The sequence below is a fragment of the Ictidomys tridecemlineatus genome, chromosome 1 (assembly GCF_052094955.1).
Source record: "Ictidomys tridecemlineatus isolate mIctTri1 chromosome 1, mIctTri1.hap1, whole genome shotgun sequence".
In the NCBI taxonomy this organism is placed as follows: Eukaryota; Metazoa; Chordata; class Mammalia; order Rodentia; family Sciuridae; genus Ictidomys; species Ictidomys tridecemlineatus.
This window is the reverse complement of record NC_135477.1, coordinates 216,766,100-216,779,074: the sequence shown is the minus strand read 5'-3', so window position 1 is coordinate 216,779,074 and position 12,975 is coordinate 216,766,100. Positions and strand designations below refer to the sequence as shown.

At 37.6% G+C, this 12,975-nt stretch overlaps 1 protein-coding gene across 1 annotated transcript in view; it reads right to left on the bottom strand.

Moving 5' to 3' along the window:
- Depdc1b (DEP domain containing 1B) overlaps positions 1–11,685 on the bottom strand; it is a 121,697-nt gene extending 110,012 nt beyond the window's left edge. The window contains exon 1 of the mRNA XM_040272780.2: positions 11,579–11,685. Within this exon, the coding sequence (XP_040128714.2) occupies positions 11,579–11,620 (42 nt within the window). The 5' untranslated portion in view covers positions 11,621–11,685. The remainder of the gene's footprint in view (positions 1–11,578) is intronic.
- Positions 11,686–12,975: the final 1,290 nt, after the last annotated feature.

The window sequence follows — 12,975 nt, the reverse complement described above, 5'->3', positions numbered from 1 at the left end:
AAACTTTATAAAATTAAAAGTGTTTATGAGGCCATTAGAAGTTGGACTACTGAATATCTATTGAGAATAATCAAAAGTTATAGTTTCATTTATACATAGGTTAATTGTATTATAATTATCTTTTTAAAGACTCAGTCTTTTAGGGCAATGGTTCTAGATCTTTGGCATGCATCTGAATCACCTAGAAGACTTGTTAGAACATGGTTCATTGGGCCCAACTCCCAGAGTTTCTGACTCAGAAGGACTTAGTTAGGACCTGAGAATTCCTGTTTTCAACAAGTTTCTGGATGACTGTGATGCTAAAATTCTGGGGACTGCATGTGTATACATATATACGCGCGTGTGCACACGCACACACACACACACGTCCATTTTTATATGTTCTTTATTTTAAATTACTATTATTGTTGCTGTTGTTATTGTACTGGGGATTGAACCCTAGAGGCACTCTACCACCAAGCTACATCCAGCTCTTTTTATTTTCAGACAGGATGTCACTAGATTGCCCTGATAGGATGGGTTCAAACTTGCAATCTTCCTGCTCAGCCTCCTGAGTAACTGGATTATAGGTGTGAGCCACTATATATATAAAATGTATATATTTTGAGTATACATACAATAAAACGACATAATGTCTAAGATATATTTAAAAGTATATAGAGATATGGATGTGGATCAGGACAGAGATAAAACAAGATCATTGGTGAATTGATAGCAGTTGAAGCTCGATGATGGACACATGAGGAATTATTACTACTATTCTGCCTAATTTTTTTATGTTTGAAGCTTCTACTTAAATTTTTTAAAATAAAGCTATAGAAAAACCAGACAAAGCATTTGACAAAGTTCAACAATTTTTTTTTTGTACCAGGGATTGAATCAATGAACCACATTCCCATCCCTTTTTTATTTTTTATTTTGAGATAGGTTCTCACCAAGTTGCTTAGGCCTTGCTAAATTGTTGAGGCTGGCTTTGAACTTGTGATCTTCCTGCCTCATCCTCCCAAGCCACTGGGATTACAGGTGTGTACCACTGTACCCGGCTCAACATTCATTTTGACTTGAACAAAAAGCAAACAAAAACTCTCAACAAACTGGGGAAGAGACAGGAAGCTCCTAAACCTAATAATTAGAATCCTATAGTTAACGTAATTAATAGCAAAAGATGGAATGCTTTCTCCTTAGGATCAGCAATAAGGCAAGGATATCTGCTCTCACCAATTTTATTCAGCATTTTAGTAGAAGATCTAGACAGCACAATGAGGCAAGAAAGAAAAGTTTTCCAGATCAGAAATAAAACTGTCTTTTTTTGTAGACAACACAATTTTCTATGTAGAAAATCTTACATGATTGTCTGTTTCAAAAGTCCTATGATGTCTATATAACAGCTACTAGACCTAATAAGAACATTTTGCAAAACTGCAGAATATAAGATCAATAAACAAATCAACTACACTGTTCCTGCCTCCAGCTGGTGCACAGGCAGCATTGGACTGGAGCTAGTGGAGCTTGTCAGCATGGTCAGACTTTCTCCAACACTCTGAGTAAGCCCCTCTTCTTGCTTATCCTTGTCTATCACTAAGTGGCCAACAACAATCCCAAGAAACAGGAACAAAATTGGTGTCTTAGTCTGAGGTAAGACGGAGGAGTGAGGAGCCTTCACACCTACTTCATCCCTTCTATCACAACATGCAGAGTAACTTCCATCTGGATTTTTCCAAACTTTTATTTACTCAACATCTTCCTTAATCCTATGAAAAAAGAAGCTACTGCTAAATAGGGTGCATTACAGGAGCTGCTTCCTTTTCTACCCTCCCACCTCAATAAAGAAATATGGATATATTTTTTGTTTAAAAAGAAAAGAAGGAAATCAGTTGTACTTCTGAATACTGTCAATGAACAATCAGAAACTATATCTTCAAAATGCCATTTGAAATAACATCAAGACACCAGAAGAGCTAGGGATAAACCTTATGAAGGATGTATAAGACCTATACACTGAAAATATAAAATACTGCTGAGAAAAATTAAAGGTACAAATAAGTGTGGAGATACATAAAGTTCATAGGTCAAAAGACTCATCTAACAAAAATGTCATTTCTTCAAAAATTGATCTGAAGATTTTGTGCAAAAATTCCATCAAACCTTTTGTAGAAAATGACAAGCTAATACTAAAATTCATAAGGAAATTCGCAAAACCTAGAATATCAAAACAACTAGGAAAATGTTGGAGGACTCACACTATCTGATCTCAAGGTTTATTACAAAACAAGAGAGTGCTATATTGGTGTAAACATAGACAAACAGAGCAACAGAACAGAAGAAAGTCCAAATATCAATGAATCACATTCCCAACATCCATTTGTAAATAAATTTTGAAACTCAAATAAATGATTTCCTTATAAACTAGAATATTAGACATGATGGAAAGAGTCCCAACACCCCCATCAAAATTCTATTGAGCTAAAATATCCAAATTTATGGTTCTGCTGGAGTTACCATTGAATTTCTCCACCATGTGGTCTGTGTTATGCATTCTCTTAGGCCTACAGCTAGTTAGAGAATTCTGTATCTCTTTTCTCCCACTTGCTAGAAAATGGGAGAAAAAATTCTCCCCATTGTATCAGACTGAGGACTAGCCCTGTGGCCAAGAACAGAGACTCCAGCAAGATAGGGGCTGTGTGGCTAGAGGGACAAGGGCTTTATATTGTATGAGCCCCCAAAGGCATTTTTCCCTCTGAACTTGGGATACCCAGATGGGATTCTTTTCCTCCTAGCCTATGTTGGGAAAGAATGGTATTCCTCTCTTATTACGGTTTCCATATGTGGAGACTTCATTAAAGCAGTGGTTCTCAAGTTGGCATACTAGAATTACCTGGGGAAGCTTCAAACCTACTGATCCTGCCTTCCACCTTCACAGATTGTGATTTTAATTATTCTGGGATGTGACCTAGACATAGGATTTCCAAATGATTCTAATATACAATTTAGTTTGAGAATTGGTACCCTAGAGAAATATTTCTGACCTTGTAACTCTCCTAATATGGAGTTTAGGAGGTAAAACTAAATTGGCAGGGTTCAGATTCTCTGGATTTTCTGTAGGATCTGCCTGCCTGTAAAGTCTGCTATTCTGTTCTACAGCTCCAAGCCATAAATTTTATAAAAACAAGCCTGTGCAGAGGAAGCAGGAAGTGGGAGAAGTCCACTGTTGTCTAGGACTGATTATGACAAAGTTAACTGTCTAATTTAGGTAAAAGGAAATAGCAGGGAGCCTACTAGTCGCAGGCCTAAAGCCATCTTCTCTTAACTACTTACTGCATTTTTTATTTGGAAAAATTTTGAACCTCCAGGAGACTTCAAAGTATAATCCAAGGAGACCTATATATTCTCCACTTACATTTATCAATTGTTAACACTTTGCTCCATTCTCTTTCTTTCCCCATCCCTATCCTCCATCCCCCACCTTCATACTTCTCTCTTCTAGTTTTTGTTTTGGTTGAAACTATATGTCTCAACAGGTTTCTCCTAAGAACAAGGACATCTTTCTACTTAACCACAAACCATTTTTACATGTATAGTTTAACATTGATACAATTATATTACCTGGGGCTGGGTTGTAGCTTAGTGATAGAGCACTTGCCTGGGATGTTCCAGGTCCTGGGTTCAAGGCTCAGCACTAGGAACAACAACAGTTTTTTAAAAAACAATAACATTATCTAATATGTGATCCATATTTAAATTTTTCCAATTTACCTCAAATTTTCCCTTATAGCTATTTTTAGGAACATATTATTACATTTGGTGGTTTTCTTTACCTTCTCTAATTTAGAAAATAATCTTATTTTTACTAGACATTGACCAATTTTAAAAGTCTAAGCTATCTGTATGGAATGTTCCATTATGACTGCTCCTTATGATTGGATTCATGTAAAATATTTAGCAAGAATGTTATGTTGATGATTGTATGTACTTCCAACTGCATTAAATTAGGAGAACGTAAGGTCAGTTTGTCTCTTTATCTCTGATGCTAAGTTTGCTCACTTGATTAGAGTGTAGCCCACCAGATCTCTCCCTGGTAAAGACACTTTTTCCCCACTTTATACTGTACTGAGTAAGCAATCTATGGAGTAATGCTGTGAGATCACAAGAACATCCTGTTCTCCATAAACTTTCACCCAGTGTTTTTTAATCATCTTTATGTTATGGTTTGTATGTGAAGTGTCCCTCGAAAGCTCACATGTGAGACACAATGCAAGAAGGTCCTGAGGAGAAATGATTGGGTTGTAAAAATCTTAATCCAATCAGTGATTTAATCGTCTGGTAGGGATTAATTTAGTGGTAACTGAAGTGGTAGGGTGTGACTGGAGGAGGTGGGAATTGGGGTGTGGCTTTGGGTATATATTTGTATCTGTCCAGTGGAATCTCTCTCTCTGCCTCTTGATCACCATGTGAGCTGCTTCCCTCTGCCACACTCTTTGCCATGATGTTCAGCTTCATCTCAGGCTCTGTGGAATGGAGCTGGCCTTCTATGGACTAAAACCGTTAACCCTCAAATAAACTCTTCGTACTCTATAGTTGTTCTGGTCAGATCCTTTAGTCACAGAAGCGAAAAAGCTGACTAAAATACCTTACAAATATCAATTAGTGATTGCAAATACTGACTTTCCAATTCCACCTTCTTTCTACATGTTTAGCAGACATTATTTGGGTATGAAAAGCTTTCTTCCCCTCCCTTCCACTGCATTTTTTGAATATCACTATTTACTCATGAATTCTTTGTTCATTAATGAATTATAATCCGTCATATTATTTTTGTTTTTGAAACTGACTCTTACATCCCTTTGCTATATCCCCATTAGTCTTTGAGTAGTTTTTATTCCTGCTATAGTGAGATGTTTCAAGCACATCTTGTATATTGCCGGCTTAAGGCCAGGAATCAAACAATACTCTAAGGTACCCCAGTTTTTTTTTTTAACAGGAAATAGCTCTTTTCTCATAGAATTTTTCTGAAGTAGTCTTAATGAAGTTTCCATCTGCCTTGCTCCTGTATTATTCTCTAAGTTCCTTACAGAGTCGTCAGGGAAAAATAAGGTGTTTTGTTATTGATCCGCCTACACCTCTTCTGACACCTGACCTACTGTGACATGGAATAGATTTGTCACAGGTGGGTGGAGAGTTGAAGCTCTAAACCTCAGTTCTTGTAGTTCAGTGAAAGGAAATTTAAAGTCATACACAAAAATCCAAAGAGGAGAAATTTATTGTGAGTGAAAGTAAAGTAAGGCTCAAGCAAAGAACACTCACAAGAGAGAGTGGGCTGTCTTCAAGCACAGAAGGACAAAGAAAGCAATGCTGCTTCCAAATTTATTGCTGTTTGGTGTTCATCAGGAAAACTGGATTCCACCTTCTGCAGTCTTTACCAATTAGATGTTTAACTCCTTCATGTCAGGCAGAGGAATCCTTGACCCTGGTTGGTCCTCTCCAGAACTGCCATGATAACCAACCTATACTGAAGGTGCTTTGTCTACAAGTCAAATCCACCATTCGTGGGTGCTGGGGTCAGTGACTGGATAGACTTCATCTCAGTGTACCTGCATCATTACTGTAATCTCCCTTGTGAAACACACTGAGAAATCAGTAGTCCCTGTCAGACCCATTGATCTTTCCATCTTGATGCATTTCTTAATTGTCTCCCTTTGTTTCGATGTTTTTGTTCTTACTGTTAGTACACCTGTTGTTGTTCCACAAGTTACATGATTGTTTATTAAAGGTGATGATCCCACTACTTTGTTGGTTCATATTTCACTGCTCATTATGACTACCTAACAGATTTACACTTTCCTTATACTGATTCAATAAATATTTTTTTGAATTTTTTTCCCTGTTAAAGATGATGTTAAGCTTGGGGCATAGAACTTTAAGGAATATACACACAATCCTGCCTTCATGATGCTTACCTTCTTAATGGGGAAGACATATCAATCAGGTGATCACATAAACATTTAACTGAATGTGTCAGTGCTCCAAAAAGCAGGCACACTGAGTTCTAGGCATACCACAGGAAATCTCTCTGGGTAGATGGGAAGAGGGGTCCCTAAAAATAGGAACTCATATCTAATATCTGAAAAATGGGTCCTACCCTTCTCAGGCCAAGGGAAGGGGTCTTTGTATATGCTGGGGACAGCCTGAGGGGTGGGGTGGGAGTGGGGAGTCTAGTGAGTTGGAGCCCTACAGAGGCCAAAAAAAAAAAAAAAGGGACCTGTACACTTGAGAAGCCAAATGACTAAACTGAACAGCAAACTGTGACTGAGGACAGGGCAGATGCTGACTCCATAGGCCCTGGAGGACAAGGGGAAGTATTTCAGTCTTATTTCTCAGTGTAATGAGAAGTCATTTAAGGGCTTAAGCAGAAGAGAGACATAATTAGATCTGTATTTAAAAATGAATATTGGCTAACAGAGAAGAGATTGGCAGGGGCAAGGGTGCCTGCTACCTAGCATTTCAGCTGCAATGCTGTTTGCAGTAGCGCAGAGAGCTGGCAAGTAGCACATTCTAGGTTGGTGGCTGCAAAATGTCACTGTCACTTCCTGTCACTGAACAAGCAACACACCCGTTTTGTGGCTCTCTAAAGATTTCTAAAGATAATGGGAATCTAATTAATAAACTCTTTCCTAAGCTCTCCTTCCCAGCCCCCACTCTCTGGGTTGCCCCTTTTTTCCTTTTATACCTCAGAGAGAAATACACTAGTGAGACTGGAGTTGACAACGAGAGTTTAGGAACACAAAACCAGTAAACATACATCTTCAAATGCCTTCAAAAGTAGGGTAGAGATCTCTGGGTGAAGGGAAAGAAAGTGTAGGAGATGGAAATTTATTTGAATCTTTGAAAGGGAGAAGGAGAGGGGAGGTTTGAGGGGAGGAGAGGGAGGTGTCTGAGCCCAGGGCTCACCCTCACTCTTCCTAAGCAAAGGACTTGCTCCTTTGCCACCACAAGATGTGATACACAAGTTGGTTTGTCCCAACATTGGAAAGGGTGTAACATGGGGGCAATGGTAATGGTTAGGATATAGCAGGCAAGAGTGTGGGCTGTAATGAGGTCATACAGGTGAGCTGTGATGAAAGAATTTTGGCAATGACAGCTGGGAGGGAGTTCAGAGAATAACCTGAATGTTTCTTTGCCAGTATACACAAAGCTGCAGGCCTGAAGTTCCAGTTACACAGGAGGTTGAGGCAGGAGGATCACTTGAACTCAGAAGTTCAAGATCATCATGGGTAACACAGTGAGAATGCATCTCAGAAAAACAAACGAACAAAAATGCAAACAATTCTTCAGCAGCATGAAAGCATCCAAAAAGATTTTAAAAACTCAAATGCTTTCCAACTCTTTTTACAATCCTATCATAACTGACCTCATATCTGATAGACCTAGTAAAAACAAAGGGAAAATGGTAACATCAAAATAACCACCTTGATCAGATTTAAGTGTACAGTTCAATAGTGTCACGTGCACTGATGTTGTGCAATCAGTCTCCAGAACCCTCTTCATCTCTTGCATCTTAACTCTTCATGATGTAAGAAGTTCTTTGGAACTCTTTTTTCATCTTGTTGGTACACATACTCAAAGGATAAGATTACAATTTCTTTTTAAAGTTTTTTTAATGTTTATTTTTATTTATTTTGGTGCTGGGAACTAAATCCATGGCCTCATATATACTATACCTTGGAGATCTTATTTGGCTTTATTTTCTAGTCTAGAATCAAATAACACATCATTCCAAAAAACAGAACTAGTGTTCCAATGAGCCAAGCAGAGGAGGTTAGTTTTATAGACAAAGAAGTCTGAAGAAAGCAGAAACAAAAGAACAAAAAGCAAATTAGTCGTTTTAAAGTTACTTTCTTTGTAAGGTGGGTACAGGGAGAAAGAACAATAGAAAAATAACTAGTTGGCTAACACCAGATTATTTCAGGTCACCTTTTTTTAATGAAAAGATTAAGGCAGAGGAACTTCATTATCTTGGCAGTTGAAACTGGCCTGTTTGAGAAGTTTGGCTGTTAATCACTCTAACCCTGATTTCTCAGGTCAGATAAACAGGTCAGTTTTAGGTTGGTGAGGAGGAACTTTAGAACAAGAAGTCCCATTTTGATTTTCAGCCTGGTCTGTTGGGGCTGAGTACAACACCGTTGAACAATAACACCCTACTCCACCCTCACTAGCCCTTGACAGTCACATTCTATTTTCTCTATGAATTTGACGACTCTAGACACCTTAGAAACAGAATCACACAGTTTGCTTTTCTGTGACTGTCTTATTTCATTTGGCATAGTGTCTTTAGCAAGACCTCAGTTCATTTATGTAGCAGCCTATGTCAGAATTTTGTTCCTTTTGAAGGCTGAACAGGAGTCCATTATAGCATATACTATACTTTGTATATTTGTTCATCTATCAATTAATGGGATTAAAAAACTGCTTCCATCTTTTGGCTATTGTAGATAATGCTACTATGAATATCATATACACATATCTTTTTTAAAAAATATATTTATTTTTTAGTTTTAGGTGGACACAATATCTTTATTTTACTTTTATGTGGTGCTGAGAATTGAACCCAGTGCCTCACGCATGTTAGGCGAGCATGTTACAACTTGAGCTACATCCCCAGCCCTACACATATCTTATTAAGACCCTGATTTCAATTCTTTGGAGCATATATTCAAAAGAGAACTGCTAATCCCTAAGGTAGTTCAACTTTAAATTTTTTGGTGGGCCAACATACTGTTTTCCAAAGTGGCCACACCATTTTACAACCCCAACAGTGTACATGGGTTCCAATTTTTCTATCCTTCCCAACTCTTTGTCATTTTCTTTTTTTTTTAAGTGGTAGCTTTTTTAACTATTATTTTTCTTTTCTTTTTTAAAAATATTTTTTAGTTGTCAATAGACCTTTATTTAATTTTTTTATATGTGGTGCTGAGAATAGAATCCAGAGCCTCACACATGCTAGGTAAGTGCTCTATCAATAAGCCACAACCCCAACCCCAGTACTAGCTTTCTTAATGGGTATGTATTAATTTTTTAACTAGAAATGTTTTTTTTGTGTGTGTGTTTAGAAATCAGACATACTTAAAAATGAAGAAAGTAAAACCAAAAATGGTTTTGAACATTTTGTATGTTACATTTTAAAATGCAAATGCAAAGGGTTAGTATGTAAATGCACAAACTTATTAAAATTTTAATAGAAAAATGAGCAAAGGAAAGGCACAGGAAGGTTGCAAGGGATGAAAAAGACATATGCATGGGCTGGGAAGACAGGGATGGCAGCTGGCTAGCTCTCCTGCTCCTTCTGAGGTGGTCATAATAATAAAATCCTCATGTTCTTCTACAGTAGGGTTCTCCTCTACTCTGCAAGGATCCTAATGGTTAATGGTATAACACAAGAAAATGAAGCCTGGAAAGCCAGATAAAACATCTCCTTCCCTAAGAACAAAACCAATGATATAGTGCTCCATGGAAGTTATGAGAAAAAACTAAATTCTTAAGAAACTCTAACAATATGGGTTAAAAGCTCTAAAAACATTTTGTTTCAGAGAGAGTGCTGGGGCCATTTTGAAGAAAAAGCAAGAATATTAAAGCATTCTTTTCAGACTGCAATGCCACATACACGTTACTTGTGTAAATGTTGATTATTGGACTAGTAGCTCAACAACTCTGCCAGGAAGCCCTGAAGATGTAGCAGTTCCCCCTAAAACTGTAGCAGTTTGAAAACATGGCCTCAGCTGGGCATGTTGTTGCATCCCTATAATCCCAGTGATTTGGGAGACTGAGATAGGAGGATTGCAAGTTCTAGGCCACCCTAGGCAACTTAGCAAAACTCTGACTCAAAATTAAAGCCAGATACAGACGATAAGGGGAAGTTGGGGGTATAGCTCAGTGGTAAAATGCCCCTGGGTTCAATCCCCAGTATCTCCCATATTCTCTCTCTCTCTCTCTCTCTCTCTCTCTCTCTCTCTCTCTCTCTCTCTCTCACACACACACACACACACACACACACACAAAAAAGAAAGAGACAGAAAGAAGAAAGCATCCCTCTAGAACACTGTAAAACACCTCCCATTGAGGTGGGTTTGTGTGATCTGTCTTCTTCTGTAAACTTAGGTGGGCTTATGAAGTGGCCAATGGAATACAGAAGATGTGATCCTGTGTGATTTCAAAGAACTATATTTTACAAGACCACACATCTTCTGCTAATTTTCTTGTATGGCTTACCCTACAGAGCATACTCACGCTGTCCCGCTGGAACACAGACATTATGCTATAAAAAGACAGGCTATGAAAAGGACAAGTCTCAATTCACTGTTGTGTCCCCACTGAGCCCAGCCTTAAAATCCTCTCAGGCCAGATTCCAGGCACAAAAAATTTTAAAAAAAACCCTGCATATGATTCCAGCCCACAGCCTTCAAGACATCTCAACCTTTTGAGTCTTCCCCACTGAGGCCCCAGACATCATAGAGATGAATGTACATGCTGAGTCCTGTCAGAATTCCTGATCTACAGAATCTGAGAGCATGATGAAAGTATTTGGTTTGTTTAAGACAAGGTCTCACTATTTTACCCAGGCTGGTCTCAAACTTCTGGGTTCAAAAGATTCTCCTGTCTCAGCCTCTCAAGTAGCTGGGTCTACAGGCATGTACCACCACGCCCAGCAAAAGTGTTGTTTTTGAATGCTACAAAGTTTAGGCAGAACAAAATTGTTAAATGACTAGCACTATAGAGAAATTGACTTTAACCACTGGTTAAGAATATTGATTACCTTTACTGGTAAGATGAATAGCATTATAGGGGCTTAAAAGTCAACGAACTTGGAATATTCATGTAGCTGTTAAACATTTCTAGGAATGTTGTTCTCATTTTGTCAATAGAGCCATTCTTACATGAAAATTCAGATAGAGCTTTAGAAACAAATTATCCTGATCTTATGACTTAGTGTCCCACCAGTAGAAGTGTTCTTTGTCATGGGGCTTCATATTAATGTTTGATGATCATGGAGGATGTTCTATAGGATTCCCCATTGGGGAAGAGAAGGTTATTACTAGTGGCTATGAGCTCCCTTAACCTCACTTTAGAAGAGAGTGTAATGATATATTTCCTCTCTGTGGACTTTTGGGATAGGTGGTACAGGACAGGGCCCAAGGTAGACAGCCCTGTTACAGTCCTCACAAGAGAAATGCTTATGGGATTTAACATAAAAATGAAGTGGCTAGTTATACTGCTGATGAATCTCTGTAGTAATTACATTAGGGTGGTAGATGGCCTTTAAACAAACCAACCATAAAATTGCTTTGAATATGCACAATATTTGCTGCCAAATTAATAATCATAACATGAAAATAATACAGCATTTAATACAGTTATTAGAGGATAGGTATTAAAGAAATTTTTATAGTAAAAGCATTCTGGATCAAAATTTAACTTATTATTGTATAAAATTTTGAACACATAAAGGAATTATCTTAGTCAATTTGTGCTGCTGTAACAAAATACCATAGGCTGGGTAATTCATAAAGAACGTAAATTCATTTCTTACAGTTCTGGAGGTCAGGAAGTCCCAGATCAAAGCACTAGACATTTCAGTGTCTGATGAGGGCTGCTCTCTACTTCTACAATGGCTTCTGTTGCATGACCTGAGTTGGGTACAGGAAGGAACATTGTATCCTCAGATGGGGGAAATAAGAAAGGTGAGAGAGCTGTTCTGTTGTCTTACTTCATATATCAAAATTATTTATCTATACAGTCTAGGTCTTTTTCCATATTAGCTCATGTTGTCCTTGATTATTAAAAAAAAGTGTCCATATTTGCCACCTAGGTCTGTATGGCCATAAAAAAATATATTGACAACAAGACATGGGATAAAATTAATGTTATCAAAGAACATTCTGAGTAATCTGCTACTCAGTTTCAGATTGGCAGCTTTTTAAAAAAAATTTTTTAGTTGTTTATGGACCTTTATTTTATTCATTTATTTATATGTTGTGCTGAGAACCAAACCCAATGCCTCACACATGCAAGGCAAGTGCTCTACCACTGAGCCACAAACCCAGCTCCCAGATTGGCAGCTTTTAGTTTTCAATCTTACAATCCTCTTGTGTGTTACACATGACTATTAAAAACTTAGACCACAGTGTCTAGGAGTACTTAAATGTATTTACATTATTTATTTAGTTACGTAATATCTAATGTTTCCTTTTCTTTTTGATTGAGGAAATATAGATGTAGTTTGTTTATTTTGCCTTGACAAAGGAAAGAGGAAAAAAATCACAAAGGTAGATTACTACTACATGATGTTAAACAAAAAATTTGAAAAATTAAAGAATTAGAACTTTGCAGTATGAATTAAACATACCAATTGTTTAGACAACAAAATGCTTAACAGTGAAGATTATTCTTGCAATTTGACAATCCTTGTTTCTTGAGGTACAAACTATTAAAAGGGGCGAAATGCTGTATTTTACTAACAATATATTACCTTTATTATTTTTTTTCATTTTAAAATGAGAAAACAAAAATCATACAAGCATCCAACAACAAAAAAGGCCAAGGTAGAGTTAATCAAAGTGCAGGTCTCCCAACAATGAAGTGTGAGAGCCTAGTAGGAAATAACAACAAAGATTTCTATGCAAAACTGTCAATGTTATTGTGCATCACAGATGACAATAAATTCTAAAAGTATTGAGATTCAGTTTGGAGATTTTTTGTGCTCTCCAGTAGGATAGAAGATCAAGAAGAGTCTGCATAATCAAATCCCTCTAGCCACTAGTAGCCCAGAAGGAAGAGGTGGGCACAGTTACTGATGGGGGTAAGGAGGCCACTGGAAGTACAAAACAAATACACAGTGGTACCACCACTGCCACCATCACCACCAACAACAATGTAGCCATTACCATCACCACCACCACCATCACCATAACCACCACCATAATCACC